Source organism: Rissa tridactyla, chromosome 7 (assembly GCF_028500815.1).
Source record: "Rissa tridactyla isolate bRisTri1 chromosome 7, bRisTri1.patW.cur.20221130, whole genome shotgun sequence".
NCBI lineage: Eukaryota > Metazoa > Chordata > Aves > Charadriiformes > Laridae > Rissa > Rissa tridactyla.
The window spans coordinates 40,459,248-40,478,093 of NC_071472.1; the positions used below are offsets into that span (position 1 = coordinate 40,459,248).

Here is an 18,846-nt window from a genome sequence, read left to right on the forward strand (position 1 = left end):
GGGTTTTGGCAGGGTGATGTTTTAGCAGACCATGGTGGGGGGCACTGTGGGCCAGGGAGGGGGTAGATCGGGGTTGAGATGTCCCCCCCGGCCCAGCACAGGTGACAGCGCCAGGCTCTGCCCGGGCAGGGTCTGAGCCACTGGCTCTGCCAGAACACAGGGAGCCCGTGCTGCTGGAAGCACTCAAGCTCTGGGAAGAAGTTTCACGCGTCCACAGAGACTTTGTTTCATATTTTATTGAATTTCATTTATATTAAATTAAAAATATATTTCTGACAGATTCATGTAACAAAAAGGCAGAACAGTTTTCAAATTGTTCAGCTGGGATGAGCGCGGGTTGATGCAAGGTGGGTCGCAGTCTACATTTGCCTTAACAAACAGATAAAGCTCTACCCCAAGGACCATGAGGAGAAACTCGGGACTGCACACGGGGCGGAAAATATAACCACACAAAGAGAAGATCCACAGGTTTCTCCCCAGTCTCCAAACAAGACAAAAGGGGAGGGAAGAAAAAAAAAAGAAAAAACAAGAAACCATGAAAAGAAGGGAAATTATGCTAAAATATGTACCTAATATTAACCCAGGTCAGTATGTATTTTAACAGTGCATAATCCTCAATAGCTAAAATATGAGAAACAAAAGGTTAAAGTAACATTACGCCACACGCAATTGGCATACCCTACTGTGTAAGCAAGTGCAGAAAGTCTGAACACACCACAATAGTGCTAAAACACAGAATCACACAGAATGCCAAAAATGGTACTTCTAACCAAAACCAGAGGGTGGGAAGGGAGAGAAAGAAAAGGGGAGGAGCGGCTTAAATCACAAGCAAATTACCTATATACAAATCAACCCTAAGGACAATTATGTTCCAAATAATGGTGTCCACAAGGAAAATAAAAGCAACATTATCCTTATTTACAAATGCAACTAGCTGTGTCTTTAACAAGCTATAAAAATACTATTCACATTTTCAAAGTAACATACAGTAGTTTTTGTATTTTTTTTTTTGTTTCAGAAAGGCAGCTAACTCTGAATGCATCACTTTGCGAGAAATGAGTCTCTTCCCCAACGTGCTGACGCTTCTCTTCTTCTGAAGGTACTTCCTAAGGCAGAAGTATTGTTTTGTCTCTTTGCCCTTTGAGACCAGGGAGAATTGGCTAAAACTCAGACCCTCCCCATCTCTGCCTCTCACCCGCCTCCCTGCAGGTGGCCGGGCTGGCTGCCCTGCGCCAGGCCGGTTGCCCTGGGCCACCCTGGCTGCAGGGAGCGTGGCCCACGGCAGCAGCCGCCCCCCGCACCGCCCCCACGGCGTGGGGCAGGAGCTGGGCACTGCTCCTGCGTCACCTCCCAGAGGGGGCTCAGCCTGTGATTTTGAGGGGACAGTGTTCTCCGGGCCTGGGACTGGAGCCTCATCACAAAAGTTGATAGTTCAAGACTGCCAGGTCAGGAAATACATTTTGGATGTCTCCGTTTTCAGGAGGAGACTGCTATTTCCCCTCCCTATGCGAGGGCTGCTACCTCTTCAGAAATTCCAGCTTACGATGTTGGGGAAATTGCAAAAACTGGGCCAAAAAAAGGATTAAAACCGTAGTGGATAATGTATTGAATATGTACCAATTTCCAACATTAAAATGCTATAAAAAATGTGTTTTCATTGACCTGCATTTTCCTCTTAACACACGCCACCATAAGAAGGCAAGTACCCAGCAACTACCTTCAGTCCCCCTGCTGAAAGGAACAGTGCTGTAGTGCATTCAAAGTTAGCTACCCCTTACACAGCTGCTCAGTTAATAATCGACCCATTTAACAGCAGTACCAGTTTATGCTACATATGTCAGAGTACCTTACCTCAAAAGAACGGCATACATATCTACACTTACTTATAAAATACCATTCACAGTTTATTACTGTGGTTATCCCAAAAGGGTTTAGTCTTCGGAGTGCTATGGACAATACAGTGTTTTCTCCCTAAGAGGCCTCGGAGGCTGGGCAGGGCGTGGGGATGGCGGCGCTGGGGGACCAGCACTCGCGGCTCCATGTTCGTGTGTGCCCTGCTCACCCCCCAGCCGCCAGTGAGGGTGCCGTGCGGACGCACCTCTGCCCCGGCAGTTTCACCCACGACACGTACGGAGCACGATTTCATGGCTTTTTTATTGGGGGATGGGGGGGGCAGGGTGAAGGACTGGGACGTAATTACTCGCACTGCGTTAACGCCTTACAAATCTCCCCGTAAAACCCCTCTCTACCAAGGTCCGCAATGCTCGCTCTCAAAATTAAATAATGGGGAAAAAAAAAGCAGCTCTGACTCCTCTTGTTTCCTAATCAGGAGAATGTCCCTGGGTTTCCCCGCACGGCTTTTCCTGGCCTGTCGGCACAGAGCCCAGCTGGAGGATGCCCTGGGTGGAAGCAGCTCTTCAGGACGCTCTGCTCAGAAGCTGCACCGGCTGCAGTTCCAGCACGTCCCACCGAGTCCCCCCCCCACCGCTCAGACCTGAACACCCGCAGGCACCCCCCGAAAGGCGCTCTGTGCCTCCAAACCAACGGGCAACCCGAGGCCCAGCGCAGAACCATCGACTGAGCCGCACCCGCCAGGAATTGTCCCACGAGCAATGAGCCTGCCGGCGTTACACCTACTCATCCACACAACGGTACGGGAACATGACCCTGTGCTAAAATAAAATGATAGCAAAGGTGGAGACGAGTGATTTTTGGACATTTTTAGAGTGGTGCTTCTAGCCGTGGAACTTTATTTCTGTTATTTATTCTGAATTTGAAAACCCCATTTGTAACAATGCCCTTTTGTACCTGCATAACACTTGGCAAGAGCAAGAAAATAAAAGAGAGGGAATCTTGCAAACACGGCAGCGCTGCAGAGGCTGCCCTGTAGGACAGTGTGGCTCCTTGCACGGGGCGGAACGTGAATATTGCAGTCAACCACCCCCGCCCTGCACAGCTCCAGCTTTCCAATAAATATTTGAACCCAAATCCAAGGTTTTCTATCACAACAGACGAGCTGTTGTGTCAGCAGCAGAGGTCCAAGATCCATGGGAATGAGAATATTGCAAGTGACAGAGCTAGAAATGAACAGTCTTCATGTAACTGCAAGGAACGCCACCTTTTAAAAAGTATTTGCTGAAGGGAACTCGAGGCGATACTGTCCCCTTCGAGGTGCTCTGCAGGAGCCAAAGAGGTGACCGATAACCAGAGGGTGGGCTCTGGTTCATGCTACAGCCTCTGTTCCACCCGCCACCCTGAAGCTGAACAGTCTTTAGAGCAGGTCGCTACCTACCTGAGCTCAACAGTTCCAAATGGGATTCGGAAATCAGGGTGGAAGCCCCGACACGCCAGTTGTGCAAAGCGAGGGAAAACTCCATCCCAACAAGTGAGTGAGCGATGTCCCTGCCGTCAGTCCCTGCCTGTGGCTTTTATGCTACTCCCGTTCCCCCCGCACTGAAAGGGTCGGCAGGCACAGGGCGCGAGTGTCCGTGTGGGTGCTGCAGTGGCTGCTCCCTTTCCATAAAGAGATGCCCGCCCAGGGTGCCCAGGGCTCCCAGGGGGAGCAAGGCTGACCAGGATTGCCTTCAGTTATCCTGGGGATTACATGACCAACAGCCTAATTCTGAGTTGTGCCAAAGCCTCCTCATCTCCCGGGTGGTACAAAGGAGCCCAAATAATCCTTCATTCCTTTAGCTGCCACCATGATGCAGGACACCTATGCAGACACCCCATTAGAAAAAAAAAAAAGATTTTTTGTTTAATATCTGAGTTTCCCATACAGATCCATCCTCAACTCCCCCCCAGTCTATATTTCTAGGCTGGCTCACCTCACAGCTAGTGCTTGTCACAGCTCGCTCTGGAGCTACGGAAAGAACTGATCCACAGAGCCGGGGCCAAGCTGGTCTTTCAGAGGTGCCATCGGTTTTGCTTCTAGGCTGGGATTAGTGGTGGCTGGGGGGGGGGAACGCTCCCCTGTAACCCCCTCTCAGTCCTCAGTGCAGCAGGTTGGTATCAGCTCGTGCACAGGCTGCCCTGCCCCAGGCCCCACTACGCAACTGCCCCTGGAACACAGCAGCGGGGCAGGAAGGGAAAGGTATTTTCCCATTACTCATAGAATCATAGAGCGGTTTGGGCTGGAAGAGACCTTAAAGATCATCTAGTTCCAACCCCCAGGAATAAATGAAAAGAGATCACTGCATACAATTCCTGCAGTCAAGAAACGCATTTTCTACCAAATAAATGCTGCAAAGGAGCGTTAATGCAACCCTCCGCTGTACAAAGGCAAGGATTTCTGGGCTGAGCTTACGGTACCTGACACAGACCCACACTGGTGATGCTCACTTGGATTTATTTCCATTTCTTGCTACCTGTGAGAGATGGCCCGTCTGAAAGCAAGCTGTAAATACGCGGCTACATCTGAGCAAAGGGCCCTGTAAGAATCCCTCCTGGCTATTCTGCAGAAAAATTTGAAAACAGCTGAAACTTAAAAGTAGTTGGTTTCAGTCAATTATGTTACAGCAAGTCAATCAGATCCCACATCCACATCTGTTTGAAATAACCCTCAGGACGATAATAACATCTAAGACAGGTATCACCGAAGGAAATAAGGAAAAAATAAGGTGCTGTTGTCTTTCATTTAGCGCATTGCTTTGTGCCTTGGCCAATGGCTGATACACACCTGGGCATCTGCTCTTGAAAAGTTAGTCACTGCTCTTCTGTCGCGCAGGCTACGATAAGGGAGAGCCAAACATACACAAATAGGAGACTGCATTATAAAATCCACAAAACCTGATGGTGCTGTGTACAGATACCAGGGTAGAGCTAGAGAATTAATTATACCTGGACAAAACATTTCTGCTGATGCTCTCACCTACTGCTTTGTGCTGACAAAATGCAGTTTGTGTGGAAATACCTGCTTTTTCCCCAAACCTGTGATTATTCATTTTAAAGCCTGACCCTCGTACATTTTAATAACATCATCAGTTGAATATTTGCCCCAATTTTGCCACGTGCATTTGCCCCCCTTCCTTTCAGCAAGCCAGCGGCCATACCCACGCAGGCAGATCCGCGAGTTAGGGCCAGCCAGGTATTTCTGCTGATCAGGTTAAAGCAGCCAAACACTTCTGCTCTTAGTTCTGCCTGTTTTTCTTTAACTGTAGTTAAACTTTGGCAGAGAGACAAAAACCTGCTGTAGCAGCTCAGGGGCACTGCTCTTCCAGAGGAGATGTGCACATTTCGGGGCTGTGTTCAGAACACCACCATTCCTACTGGGGAAAGGAACCAGTTAACGGGATGCCCAGCCCCACGCGGGCCCGTAGGCTGCAACACAAGTCAGCTACTGGCACAGCAGGAAACATGACCATTTTTTGGCAACTGCAACTCAAATCAGAAGCTCAGGGGGGCAAAAAAAAAAAGTCCATTTGTGAGGCTGCAGTCTGTTGAGTTTTCCATCGTCAGGAATCACTGTGTTCATTAACCCTTTGTTTGCCCCCTGCTGCTCGGGACACAGCCAGCACGGCCTGGCCCCCGCGCAAGGTACCGTCCCTCCTGGCCTTCCTGCTGTCTCGCTCCAAGGAACCTCTGCATTTCCACACTACTTAATATATTATATCACACCCACAGTCAACAATTAAAATGAATAAATAATTCAAGTTTTGTAAGAAATAAAATGTTAAATTGTTAAAAACCACAGTTATTTACATTTTGATTATTCGACAGGCTTGTTCCAACACTGGTACCACAGAGAAAGAAACAGCCTCACCTTCCGTTAGCAGCGACATCCCAGCACTGTCCCACCGGGTCTGGAGGTGTGCACGCTTCTGCCCCAGCAGCCTTTGGGCGCACCTCTTTGAATTCAAACTGGTAAGCTGTACCAGGATTTTATTTTATTTTTTCTCCATTAGGAGTTACTCTGTTACAAGACTTGTTCAGGGACAGATCAACCCGTTTTTCTCCACCTACCTATGTAACCCGGGCTGCTTCTGCACTGAATCAGGACATCCACAGCCCTATGCCAGTCTTTGTCCCCAGGCAGCTTGGCAATTGTGTCCCAACCTGGCAGACCTTTGCCCGTGCTTCAGACGACACCCTGTGAGCGCTGCCACTGTCAAACCTTCCCTGGAATGGGATCTCCAGGACCTCAGGCCGCCCCCCATGCCCCTAACCGCTTGCCAATGCCCGCTTCTGTGTCCTGACAAAGTCATGAGGAGTTACGGGAGGGCACCAGGAAGAGGCAAGGCCTCTCACGTTCATGGCTTTTTGTAACCATCTATCCCACTTGAGTGGTGTGCTGGTCACTTGGCGCAGCCTCCACAGACCACCTTGGTACCACTTGACCCAGCATTTCCTTTTAATAGCTTCCAAGATCTGTACTTGTTCTTGCTGTTTTCAGACTCTTCAGCTACCTACTCGGTTTACAGGTTTAATACCTGCCCCGCAGCTGGTTCAAGCTGGCCTGAACACACCTGATGCAGAAGCAGGCTGTTGGCTGAACCAACCTTGACCTAGTGATCACACACAGTTTGTTCCCCATCTACAACCAACCCAGGTTTGAAATCTCTTCATACCTTTGTCAAGCTGACCCTCAGCCACCAAGATCTGGGTAACTACTGCTCGTTTCTTACTCCTTCCTCTGCTTACAGCTGGCAAGCTGTTCAGATGGCAGGACTCTGGAGGAGCTTGATGCCATTTCCAGAACACTGGTTGTTGCTGGTTTCGTTGCTAGGTTAGGTCACCCCAAAGATCTCGACTTTACCAGTACTGAAGTGCATAAACTGAAATACTGTTGTACCACCTAAGATTGCCATCCATCGGGTATTGTTTCTTCCCCTTTAAAAAAGCCTTGATGAATAGAGACATAGGCAGATCTTCAAAGGTACTTAAGAGTTCCTTAAGATTTTCGGTGGGAACTAGGTATGCAAATGCTCTTACACACATGGGTCTTACACATCTGCCTCAGGTTGCTAAAAACGTCCAGAACTCTGGCTGAAGGGTATTTCCAAAGAGGAGCAGGCCAGGGGGTGGGGTGTCTACCTAAAAACTGAGGTTGATGAAAGCAGAACTAAGTGCAAGGAGACTGACTTATTTACAATTGTGACCGAAAGCTCTGCGAGTCATGCACATTTTGGCTTCTCAAACCGCATATGCACCGACTTCTGTGCCAGAGTACTCCTCCTTCTAGAAAAAAGTATTCCATCCTGTGCTGCAAGCCAGAGCAAGCCATTTGTCTCCTCCGATGCCATTCAGGGCTTGCTCTGCTGTCCTTCACGTGGCAGCAGTAAGAGCTGGCTGCTCTGTCACTGTATTCTCTGAAGCAGTCAATGCAATGGCCTGTCAGAACTGGTGGACATTGTTCCAAAGACTTGATTTGCTTCATTTTGGCATTTCCACAGTCATCCTTTACATATAATTAATTTTTTTTTAATTTAAAATTATTGTTTTGCATTTTGCTGGTCACTTCCATATTGCTTCATTCAAAATCCAGAAAACAGTTCAAATAAAATCGGAGCTTAAGTGCAAACAAACTTTCCAGTGAACCGCTATGTGCGTTTTCTCCAGTCCAGTGTCTGTCTTCCAGTTTCAAGGACCCTTCCCACCACCACCCCACAGAACACCAGCAGACTTCATGACCCATACCCAACTCTCCGGTTCTCCATCTTGTCCTCAGTGTTGCCTGACAGCATCCCCAACTCCCTTCATGATCACGAAGAAGAAAAAGAGGGAAGAATTTGTTTGGGTCTTTTTATACCTATAGTCAGCAGGTATAAAACAGGAAAGCAAAGCTTTTTGCATACAAATCTTGGTTTCTTGGCCTGTCTTTTAGCTTCAAAAAGAAGATGTTGGAGGTGTGGTTTTGTTACTCTTCTGAAAGGGTTTTTGTGTTTAACGTGTTTGTCGTGTTGGCACATATACAAAAATGGCCGTGTCATGTACCAGTTCTAAGCTGGAGTCTCTGTGGTTAGGAATTGGCACAAAATCATGGTGTGGCTCAGAAAAAGGGTTTGTTTAGCTGTATATTAGAGTCACATCATCATTTCTTGGAAAGCCACGATGAAGATCTGAACGATTATGAAACGCCAGGTTAGCCATTTTCAGTTGCTGGGATAGAAAGTGTTAGAGAAAGAAATTGGATTCTCAATCTCAATTACTATGCTATCACACATGATATAAAAATTGTCCATTTTCCCCCTAATGGAAACTGCATTGAGATTTCCAGGAATGCTGTACGGACTCTCCTCAGCTCCTGCTGACAGAAACAGCCCCTCTGTGGCTTTCCCTACAGCGTCTGGGTTGAATCACTGAGAACTAGCTCCACAGCAGGCAACACTGCCGCTGGCCTTTACTGGTACTGTCTGGCTTCTCTGACCGTCCGACCCTCTAGAGCTGCGGAAAGTGAGAAACGCCAGGTTGTACGCGCCTTCTTTCAGTCTCTTTCCTTCCTTCCTTCCAGGTTCCCAACCCAATCTGCAAACGACTCCAAGACATCCTTTCACTTGGAAATAGCAAAAATGAGTGAACTGGCAAGAGGAGGAAGCTCATGGGAGAAAGAAAGGGAGGGTGGGGAGAGAGAGAAAAGGAGAGCAAGAGAGGAGGAGTGAGGCAGCTAGAAGGGGTTGCCTTTCCACTTCCGTAAGACCGCGGTCACTACACCACCGTATTTCGGTGTCTGTAGGGCGGCGGGGGCAGCACAGTGCCAGGCTTCAGGGAGAACTCGGAGAGGTATTCAGGATTCTCTGCCACAATGGGCCGGATCCGTCCGTTCTGTTTGTAAAAGTATTTTGTGCTGTACTCTTGCAGGTAGTCCGGGTGCTGGAGGGTGCTTCGTGGGGGCAGGCTGTGATTCCAGTAGTCTGGGTTGTCAAAGGCCTTCTTGGCTTTCTCCGGCAAATTGTTCTTCAGGTACTCAGCATTTTCCAAGGTGTTTGCAAAAGTGTTGAGGTACAATGGCTCGTTCACGTACTCATCCTCTGCTTTGGGCTGCCCGTTCGGAGCATTGTGATACTCTGGGTTGTCCACAGCTTGGAGATCTCCATTTTTACGTCGGGAGACAAATGGGTTCTCTTCCACTGGGTTTAGGTAATCTAAGGAAAGATAAAAAATAAATGAGCAAAGAGAGGGAGTAATCCATCCATGTAGCAAGTATCACGTGTACATTACTACCAGGCTGTACCAGAAGCAGTACTTGGACGTGTTTGTCCTCCACCCCAGCCATTCCTAGAACTGCAGATGAGATCAGGTGCTGACTATGTTGAACGCACTTGCTAAAGTGAAGAATTTACAAACTAAACAGACGATATGGGTTAAAGTGAAGACCCTGGGAGATGAAGGGACTCATCAAACATACTGGCAAACTAAACTACAGCCGTTGCTGAGCCATACCCTGTCTTGCTTGAGACTGGGCTCCCTCTCAGTGTATGATCTACAGAGCCAAACACGCCAAGCGACTCCTGCCTCTGCTGCTGACTCTCTGTGCAACCTTGGACATATCTATCAGTCCCTCCAGAACGCTCTGTAGAAATCTTAGTTAAGCCTCTCTGTACAAAAACCATCCCCAAGGGCTAACTTCTAAGACAGCTTCATTTCTAATAGAACAATTTGCCTGATTAAAAACCTTCCATCCCTGAAGGACAAAGGGCCTCGAAGCATTATGGAAAAAATTATTCAAATGAGCCCTGGAAAGAGTACACGAGAGCCTTACATCAGCGCCAAAACAGGACTTGCAGCAGGTTCAAATTACCTTCTGTGGATTAACAGCACAAAAAATTGTAGCTGAATTGCAGAAAGGTTTTAAAGCATATGGAGCTTGTGTGGAAAGCTAGACAGGGCGCGGGGAGGGAAGAGAAACATGAAGAGACTGGCTGTCCTAGGTTAGAAACACACGCTTAGTAAGGTCTCTCCCACGGTCACACACAGGTGACCAAGCCACGGGGCAATGGAGTTGTTGAGTGTCATGTCCTGCTTTGCCCTGTGTATAAGGAGGTCTCGCTGCAAACCAGAAAGCCAGTCAGCCTGGGCGGGAGGGGGGTCACTGACACTGACACTGCAAGGGAACGGCCTGGAGGTGAGCCAGGGACAAGAGGGACGGGGGGTGGGACCCCTGCAGCAAGATACGTCAAAAGCACCCAGTTCGCTCAAGTCTGGAAAAGGTCAGATCAAATCACTTCCACTATTAATTCTGCCTTTCATCTCACAGCCTAGAGGTTGCATACAAAACGGGGGCTCCAAGCCCCCGCCATTAGTGAGGAATGATCTCTCAGCCTGCCCATGTCACACAGGGATTGCCGACACGAGACCTCTGTTTCCGGTGGCGTGGCTCTGGTCATGGGCTCTGGAGACAGAGTCCTGCCTGCAAGGAGACAGGCCCCTGCCTGTTGTAAGAGGGTGGCTATGGTCCCCTTCAGCTCTGGTTTTATCCAGGATGGGGAAAAAACTATTAAGTGTGTAAGTTCAAGACTTAGCGAGTACCTTTGAATACATAGCTAAAACTTTGCTGGATCTGAAGTGAACAGGCACGTGTGCCTGTACCAAGACCGTAGTGGGAACATACTATTTTTTAGCGATGACAGCCAAGCAGAGCTTTGATTTGAATCCCCCAGCTGACAGACAGCATGCAGCATCGTGGCCACACTGCGACATCCCTGTGTCTGCGCCCAGTGAGGCAGGCAGGAGGTCCTTTCTCATCTGCCACATCCCCGAGGGCTCCGGTGGCACCTGGGAAGTGTGTAAGTTCCTGCAGCACTCTGAGGATCCCTAGGGCGAACCTGGACGTGAAGATACCCATGGGCTCACGCCGAAGCAAACTCACAGCATCACATCTCTTACTGCAAGGTGGCTGCTGAAGCGTACTGCACGTGTGCGCTCCCACAACGGCTACTGCTGTGGGTCAGGCCCCAGGACTCCCTCCCTCCATTTCCACCATGTAACACAAAGGGTAAGCGGATTCCAAATTCTGAAGCAAACTCAGTGGTTACTTGGCATTTACATTTGCATTAATTAATTTCTTTAAAGCTAACGCAAAGGTCTGAAAGCAAATTGCTAATGGCATATCCCCTTACACCTAAATGACTGCTGTCACTATTTAAATAGGAAGAAACAAATGACAGCGAACTGGGAAGAGTAGCACTGTGAGCTGGCACAGATCTAGGCAAACTTCACCTTGCAGTGATGGTCTCTCCGAAGCACATCTTGTTCTTTCAATCCTAAACTTCTCTTGGGTATAAAATGCCAACTGTGTGTATCACTTCTGTGATATGTTCAACGTGACATTTACCAAGCACAATGCCATGAAGATAAAGAAGATCAATAAACACAGCAAAGTGGAGACTACAGCTGGCAAAAGACGGATCCTTTTCTTGGAAATAACTGAAGATTTGTGTTTGGATAAGAAGGGGGTTTGGCTTTTTTTCATTCCCCTCTCTCACTATTTTCCAGAAAGAAAAGTTAAAGGGGAATTACCAAACGACACTTCGGCACACTTGAGCTTTTCCAAATAGAAAATTAAGCCAAGAAAAGCGAATCCCCATGCAAAGAAATATTAACCAAGTCAGAATGTTTCAACCTTGCTGAGTTACTCGAGAAAGCCATTTTTGGTGAAAAGCTGCTGATGTAGAAAAAGAGACAATGCAGTCAGACTACAGCAGGAGCTTCTCCAGAAAGACAATTTTTTACCTGTTTTAGGTTTGTCTCGCATCGGCGTCATGTACCCGTCCTCATCCAGCTCTCCCCGGACAACCCGCTCAGGAATGAAGACCGTGGGATCGGCGCTGTACCTCTGGGTGCTGCTGTCCTCTTTTGCCAGGGTTGCCACTTGTTTTCGTAGCGTGCCGTTACAGCAAGTATCTTCAAAGATCTCTGCTGTGGCTCCTTGAGCAACTGGGGCTTCTGGTATAATGCAGCCGGGAGCTCTGTACGGCATCGGCACTTCTGCAGCGTAGCCACCATCTCTGTACACAAACTGGTTCTGTTGAAAAAGAAAAGGCAGCGTGAGAAAGGAGGCTCCGAGGGGAGAGAAGACGCGACAGCAAGTCATCTCTGTGGCTCCTCCGCCTTTCCTGCCACACTTGCTCAATGATGCGTTTCACCGGGCAGGTGAAGCCTTGTCACCCTGCAGAGCACTGCGCTCCCAGCGCCGCTGGGCTGGCAGCAGCACAGGCTCTGTCGTGGAGCGGCAGAGGATCCGTCTGCCCGGTGGTGCTGAGCCGGCTTCCCCTCCCGGGAAGGCACCACCGGGGCAGCCAGGGGAGCAGGGAAGCGGGCTGGCTGCTCAGGGCTGGCAAAGGGGCTAGAAATGGGGCAGGAAAACTTGTCTCCTACCTAGGCATGTGGAGGTTGGATATACGCAGCTGCATGGGGCGCACACAGTATCTCCTCTTCTATTACTTTGGCAATCTCCCCTGATTTCTAAACAAAACCCTTAAGCCTCATGCTGGGGAGATCTCCTTCTGCAAAGGGGACTGGGGATAGAGGACATTAGCATCTCTGAACTCTTGTTTATTCCTGGGGGGGCTGCATTTAGGGTGTCCTGCAGTGATGATCACACAGTCACCCAAGTGCATTTCAGGCTGGTGACCTGTGTTTGTATTGGGACCTCAACTCAGTGGTTCAACTCAACCTACCATTCTGCTTGTCAGCAAGGGCGTGCAAGGAAATTTTGACATCATGACCTATAAATAGGAAGGAAAAATGTACAGATTCATCCAAGACTGTTTCCTAAATGCTTTTTCAAGAAAGGTTGTCAGTTGGCAAAATTTTGGGTGTGGGTCCATAGAGCTTGCACACGAATCCAGGCTGAGTGTAGAAATCCTGACTATTTCATTACTTACATACACACTCCATTCACTGTTGGGTTTGGGACAATTTACGTAGGAAAAAGGAGTTTGAAACAGAAAACACATAGTGAAGGAAGGAGGAAAACCTAACGGATGAAGGTTGAATGAGAAATACTTACTCCTGACATAGGGGTGTAGGCAGGAGGAGGGCTGTGTCCAATTTCACTCTAATAGGAAAGAAAAATGGAATGATGGATACGTAGTAAGAGGTCACATGAATGAAACAAGTCACATGAGCTGTATGAGCTAATGGGGGGAAACATGCACTTCAGTTAGTCTTCCTAACTGAATCCAAAATTCAAAGAATTCAGTCATGGCAAATGTCTCACCAACATCAACAAGCTCTGTGCCCCATGTGCCCCACCAGCCTTAGGGCGGGCTACTGAGTTCCTCTTGCTGGCTAAGGGCAAGTGCCATGTCACACCTGCTGACACTTGTATATCCTGCAAAGGTCTCGTGCCTAATTTTTGGAAAGGCAGCTTGTACAGAAAGAATGACAGATGGTGCACTCAACTTCAAAGGAAATACAGGGCAGAAGTGCAGAAAGCATCTAGCTCCAAGACGCGGCTTCCTTCCCCAGGGACAAAGCAGGAGAGGGATAACCGAGAGGGCAGGAGCGTGCAGGACTGTCATTAGACTGTCACAGCCAGCCTATGTGTCACAGGACGAACAGTCCCTAGGCTCGGGTGAGCCCACACAGCACAGCAGCTGCTGGATTTCAGGACTCCAACATGCCCCGGTCCTGCTCTCAACATACACCGCTCTTCTAACGTCACCTCTCTATCACAAGCTAAGGGGTTTTACCGAGAAGTCTAGAGGCTGTACATCAAAGTACCCCTGCAGAGATCTGCATTTTGATATTGGTTTCTGGAACCACCTTACGCTGCCCTGTGGACCCCGAGCTGCTGTAAGGTCTCCAGCACAGCGGCTGCATTTATAGTTATTACTGCTGCTCAAACCCGGCCTGGTTTTAACTGAGCAAATGCTGATTTTTGGAGGAAAATAAAAATAAAACAACTCTTTATTTTTCATTTGGTTTTCTACTGCCAAAATGTTATTTTTGAGACTACAAGTTCAGTTCTTCATACTCATTTTGTTTCCCATTTTGTTTCAAAAATGTTACTGTATCTCCCTTATCTCTGAGGAAAAGAAAAAGTCAGGGTTTGAAAAAAGAAGGTCTAAATTTGAGATAATTAGAAGGAAAACTCCACTGCATCAGGAAAGAAGCCTAAGCACCCTGAGAACACTCCACTTTAGAAGATATCTCATTCATCAAAATCTGTTTCAAAAACACATCCACACCAAGAAACACAGAAAACTTGCAAGACAAGACAACACGCATCCTCACATCGTAAGGGTTGGATGTACTACAGCCAATCTTTTCCATACAAACTTCTTGCCAAAGTTGCCTGGCTGAGATGACCACACTCGAAAGAGAAGATCATAACAGAAGAGGGAACAGAAGACACTTTACCAGAGATTACTTTTTTTTTTTAAAAAGGGAGCAGACATCAAGGTCCCCAGTACACACCTGAATACAGACTATGCAGCACGCCTGTAACAGCGTCTTCTGCAAGAGGCTTGTTTGGGACAACTAGGAAGGTCCCTTTAAAGAGGGAGCACCGTGGAAACCGGAGATGCCCTGATCGCAGAGGTCAGATCCTCTCTGAACCCCTTCACCTTTCTTTTGTGCCGCAGATTTACTGCCATCTTTTAATGACACACAGACAGCGTACAACCCAGAATGTGTTAGGTAAATGGATAAAAACTATCCCCTGAGTCTGCCAGATGCTACTTTGAAGTACTGATGGCTATAGGATGTTGCACTGCAGGAGACTTCATCTGCCTTCTCCTTGCCCTCTGATCTCATATTTACTTGAATTCAGGGAAGCTTTCTGTATGCTCCAAAAAGACAGAGAGGGAAAGACTGAAGACAGGTAAGTAGTGAACTGTGGTCCATGGAGGGTGGTGAAGATTCAGGCAAACTGATGATTACAGGTTGTATTTCTTTCGGAGAAGAAGTACAAAGTGGTGGCTACAGAGAGTCAACTCTCAACAGTGAAGAATCCAAAACTCTGCTGGGAATCCTCCACCTCCTCATAAAGCTCCCCAGCTCCCTTCCCTCCCGCCTGCAGGCTGCCAGACTCCAGAGAGAGGGTTTGCTTCTTTTGCTTTCCGAGGTGGCTACAGCCCTCCAGACTGCACGCGAGTGAAAAACCCTGCAGCAATGCTGCGTGAGTATTAGATGCAGCGTATTGGAGGTCGCTGCTGACGCTCTTCACAGACGCTGAAGCAGTGACTGTAACCACTCCTTTTCCATTTGGTACTACACCGTGCTATATTACACACCTTTAATTTACATCTTTCTATCTTTGCAGGGGCACTCTCATGAATTTCAACTTGTGGTTCATTGATTCTGGATGAATAAGGGGAGATACATCTTGAACTACTTTTAGTTCACAGCCCACAGTGATCTCCTAAGGGTAACCTCAGAAAAGCAAGTCTTTCGTTAACAGGCTTGGCTTCAGTACGCAGGGCTATATTCCTCTCCCAGTAAATATTTAGATGATTAGCAACTTAAAAAATATTTTTCAAGGATGGCCGCATTATCTGTCTGTGGGCATGCTTTGCTCCACCCTCATCAGAAAAGGCTAAACCCACCATCCTATCTTTAGATTTTCTTGGCTGCGACTCTAACATTTAAATACATACTATGCAACTATAACAACATAATAACAGGCTCTCTTAGAATAGTCCTGCCCCAAGACGTCAGGAGAGAATGGATTAGCATTAATGCATTTATTGCTGTTTTTCTGACAAGACGCTTCCCAGTCAGCGACCTGCCAAATCAGATCACAGTAATGGTATTTTCTTCATGCCCCCCCTTTAACTCTGTACTAAACAGAGCTGTCTTGCAACGAACCCCCTTACCACAGAACCTTACAGCTCGGCTCTTCTCCAAACCACCGTGCCTGCACACTTTTTTAATCCTTACCTTTTTTCCCCATGAGTTAATACCCTGTGGCCACTAGTCCAAAAAAAGGAGGCAAAGAAAACAGCTGTGGTGCCAATTAGTGGGGCTGAAAATGTGATATAATTGTTTGAAAGTCTTTAAATTGCCTGCTAATTGCAATGTGATGTCATCATTTTTAGGCTTCCAAGATAAGTACCGAAAGGCCCAGCCAGCTCTTACTGGTCAGCACGCGTAGCACAAAATACATTTGGACCTTACCAAGTAAAACATAAATAGCTTGATTTGTATGTGTAATCCAATTTACTTTGTTGATTTTTTTGCTGTTGTTGTTTTTGGATCTTAAATACTATCTTGAAAAAAAAGAGCTGCTGTTCCTTTACTGAGAAGATCTAGGTTTTTGGATTTCTGATCTTGAAATTCTGGCCTGAATGATCAAGATCTCCAGCTTGTTGAGACAGATAGAGACTTCAGAGGCTGGCTGCTCACAGACCACATTACATAACCTACTTAAAAAGTCTCAACTTGCATACTAAAAAAAAAATAAAATTAATCAATAATCACCCCCTTTTGATAGTGTAATATGCATTATATCCATTAGCTCCTGAGAGCATGCATCCATCAACATTTAAGCTCGAAGCATCCTCGAGAAGGAGCCTAGCCTTCTTAACTGTCCAGGAGCAGCCCTAACCAGAAATGCCCGACATTTCATTCTTTATACCACATGATTGAATTTTAGGCACAAACATGACATCAGGGAGAAAAGATAAAAACCAAGCAAATGTCCCCTAAAGCCTTTTTAGAAGCCCTTTGGTATTAAACACCAGTGACATATCAGCTGTTATAATCGCTAACGTTTGTGTAAAACGAGCCTTGATAAAAGAGAGGTAAATAAAAATTTTGTGAATATTGGCTTGTGTTACTGCTTTCTATTCATTAATTTCATTTTCCAATGCCTTGCTTCTAAAATCTCCCAAAGGTAAATATCTCCTCCTTTATAGCAGGGACATAATATTTTCTGGCTGCATGTTGAACTGTAATGAAATCAAAGCCTTGTTGGGTCCTGCCGCTCATGTTTATGTAGTTGTGTGAATCTGCCTCTGCCCTGTCTCTGCTCATTTGCGTCCAGCGCCATGCCTGCCAAAGGGCACCCAGAGCCGTGTCCCTCCCCCTGCCCGCGCTACAGCTCAGCCCACGCCAGCCCCGCGGTCACCACAGCTGCCTCTGACGCTGCGCCCACAGCAGATTGCAGGTGGAAGAAAAGCTGAAGGTATTCCGCGATGTGATGCTGCTGTGGGACTACGGGTGGTACAGGACTATCACCAATTAGAAAATAAATGCAACTTTATTTTACAGCATGACCTGGAACCCCCATGCTTTGCTTGCTAGCACAGCCTCCCAACAGCACCCTCGCTGCCACAGAGCTGGTTTTCCTTGTCACCCACCGAGACGCGCACACACATTTGATAGGGTTGCATAATTATTACTGTTTCTTGTTCTTAAGCAGCCTGCTAGGCTCATGGGACTGACCGATTTTTCTTTACTAAAGGCCAGGCTCTGCCAACATCAATGTACGCACACACACATTTGAACCCGCTCTGATACTGCTCGTACCCACATGAAAACCCAATTCCCTTTCATTCTGCTCTCCTACACAAAAAGCACCAAACCATAAAGTAGGAGTAAACCACTCCCACCTTCTTACTGGGATGCTCTTCACACCTTCTCACTGGGATGCTTCTCACACGTCCTGTTCAGGGGCGTCTCAGGGTCCGTGCTTCACGCAACTCGGTGATTATCTGTTTGTATCACTTCTCTGTACCCGTTCAGTCCCGGGCTGTGCGCCCCCAGAAATAGCTCACTCTCCTCCTTCCCCTAGAAACTGTTTACCTGATTTGAAACCAAGTGAGTATCCAGGCTCGAGTCACCAAACTGCAGCCTTCCAACATACCAGGCTGAGCAGGTCTTGCTGCGAGCACCAAGATTTCAGCAGTTCTCTCGGAAGAAGGATGGCTGATTTATGTGAGGGGACCTGAATAATACATTTGGGATGCTGTGGTGGGGCTGCGGGCAGAGCACATAACCCAGAGCTGCCCCATCAGCCCTGAGCAAACTCCAGCCACATTCCAAGGGAGCAGCCTGGTATTTACAGCTGGTCTGAACTGAAATTCAAATAGGAAAGACCACCCCGGGAGAGCAGCCACCTCCGTTCAGGAGCTGCCCTGCTTCCCTCTGCCCGCCGCGCTGACAGCTTACTCTGCCTTGCTTCAGAGAGCCCACAGCAAACATGGCTGAGACAAAAATCAAAGAAAAACCGTGTACCACGAGATTGCTGTGCAGTGTTAAATGGAAATGAAATGCTGTTTGTATAGTAATAGCTATAAGGCTTTGCAGACCCCTGGAGATTCCTGGCCCCGGCCCCTGCTCAGAGCAGGGCCATATATAAAAAGAAAGGATTAGACGTCCCCCCGGGCCGTTACAGTTAAAGCATATCTGTCCCTGCAGCTCGCAGCACCTGGCACGAGTCTGGCGTTCCTCACGCTCTCTTCTGCTCAGCCTGGGCTCCTGACGCTACTTAAGAAAACTCCATTCCCCACCGGGAACTTCCCTCTAGGACTATGAGGAAAAGCTCCCATTAGCACCACTGCCGAGTGTAATGGCTCGGCACGAGGTACGGCTCCTTGCCGGCACCGTGCATCCCTTCAGCACACAGAAAACCAATCCCAGCACACTGGAGATGCACAACCCCGGGAGCTGGTCTGGACATGTGCCTGTGTGTGTCTCTTACATCACCTGTTTCAGGCACACAAACAGCAACGTGGCCCACCTGAGTTAATGCAGCAAGACATGACACCCATTTTTCCAGTGAGAGGAAAGTGCAGCCTGTTATTCAACAACAGAAATAGAAGGTAGGAATAATATACACAGGTTGTGGACAATAGCTATGCAACAATTGACAATGCCCTTAGTTCAGTGGCCATAAAGTTCCATTGGGGATTGATGAATCTTTATAGGAAATGATGAAGTCCCAGTCCTCTTTCCAGCATC

At 47.7% G+C, this 18,846-nt stretch overlaps 1 protein-coding gene across 9 annotated transcripts in view; it reads right to left on the reverse strand.

The window, feature by feature from the left end:
* Positions 1–237: 237 nt before the first annotated feature.
* ERBB4 (erb-b2 receptor tyrosine kinase 4) overlaps positions 238–18,846 on the reverse strand; it is a 633,162-nt gene continuing 614,553 nt past the window's right edge. For 3 of the 9 annotated variants that reach the window (XM_054207999.1, XM_054207994.1, XM_054207995.1), the window contains 4 exons: positions 12,947–12,994; positions 12,615–12,662; positions 11,668–11,959; positions 238–9,080 (listed from right to left, as the gene is read on the reverse strand). In XM_054207999.1, coding sequence (XP_054063974.1) covers positions 8,644–9,080; positions 11,668–11,959; positions 12,615–12,662; positions 12,947–12,994 — 825 coding nt within the window. In that variant the 3' untranslated portion in view covers positions 238–8,643. The remainder of the gene's footprint in view (positions 9,081–11,667; positions 11,960–12,614; positions 12,663–12,946; positions 12,995–18,846) is intronic. The other 6 variants (XM_054207996.1, XM_054208000.1, XM_054208001.1 and 3 more) reach the window with 4 other exon arrangements.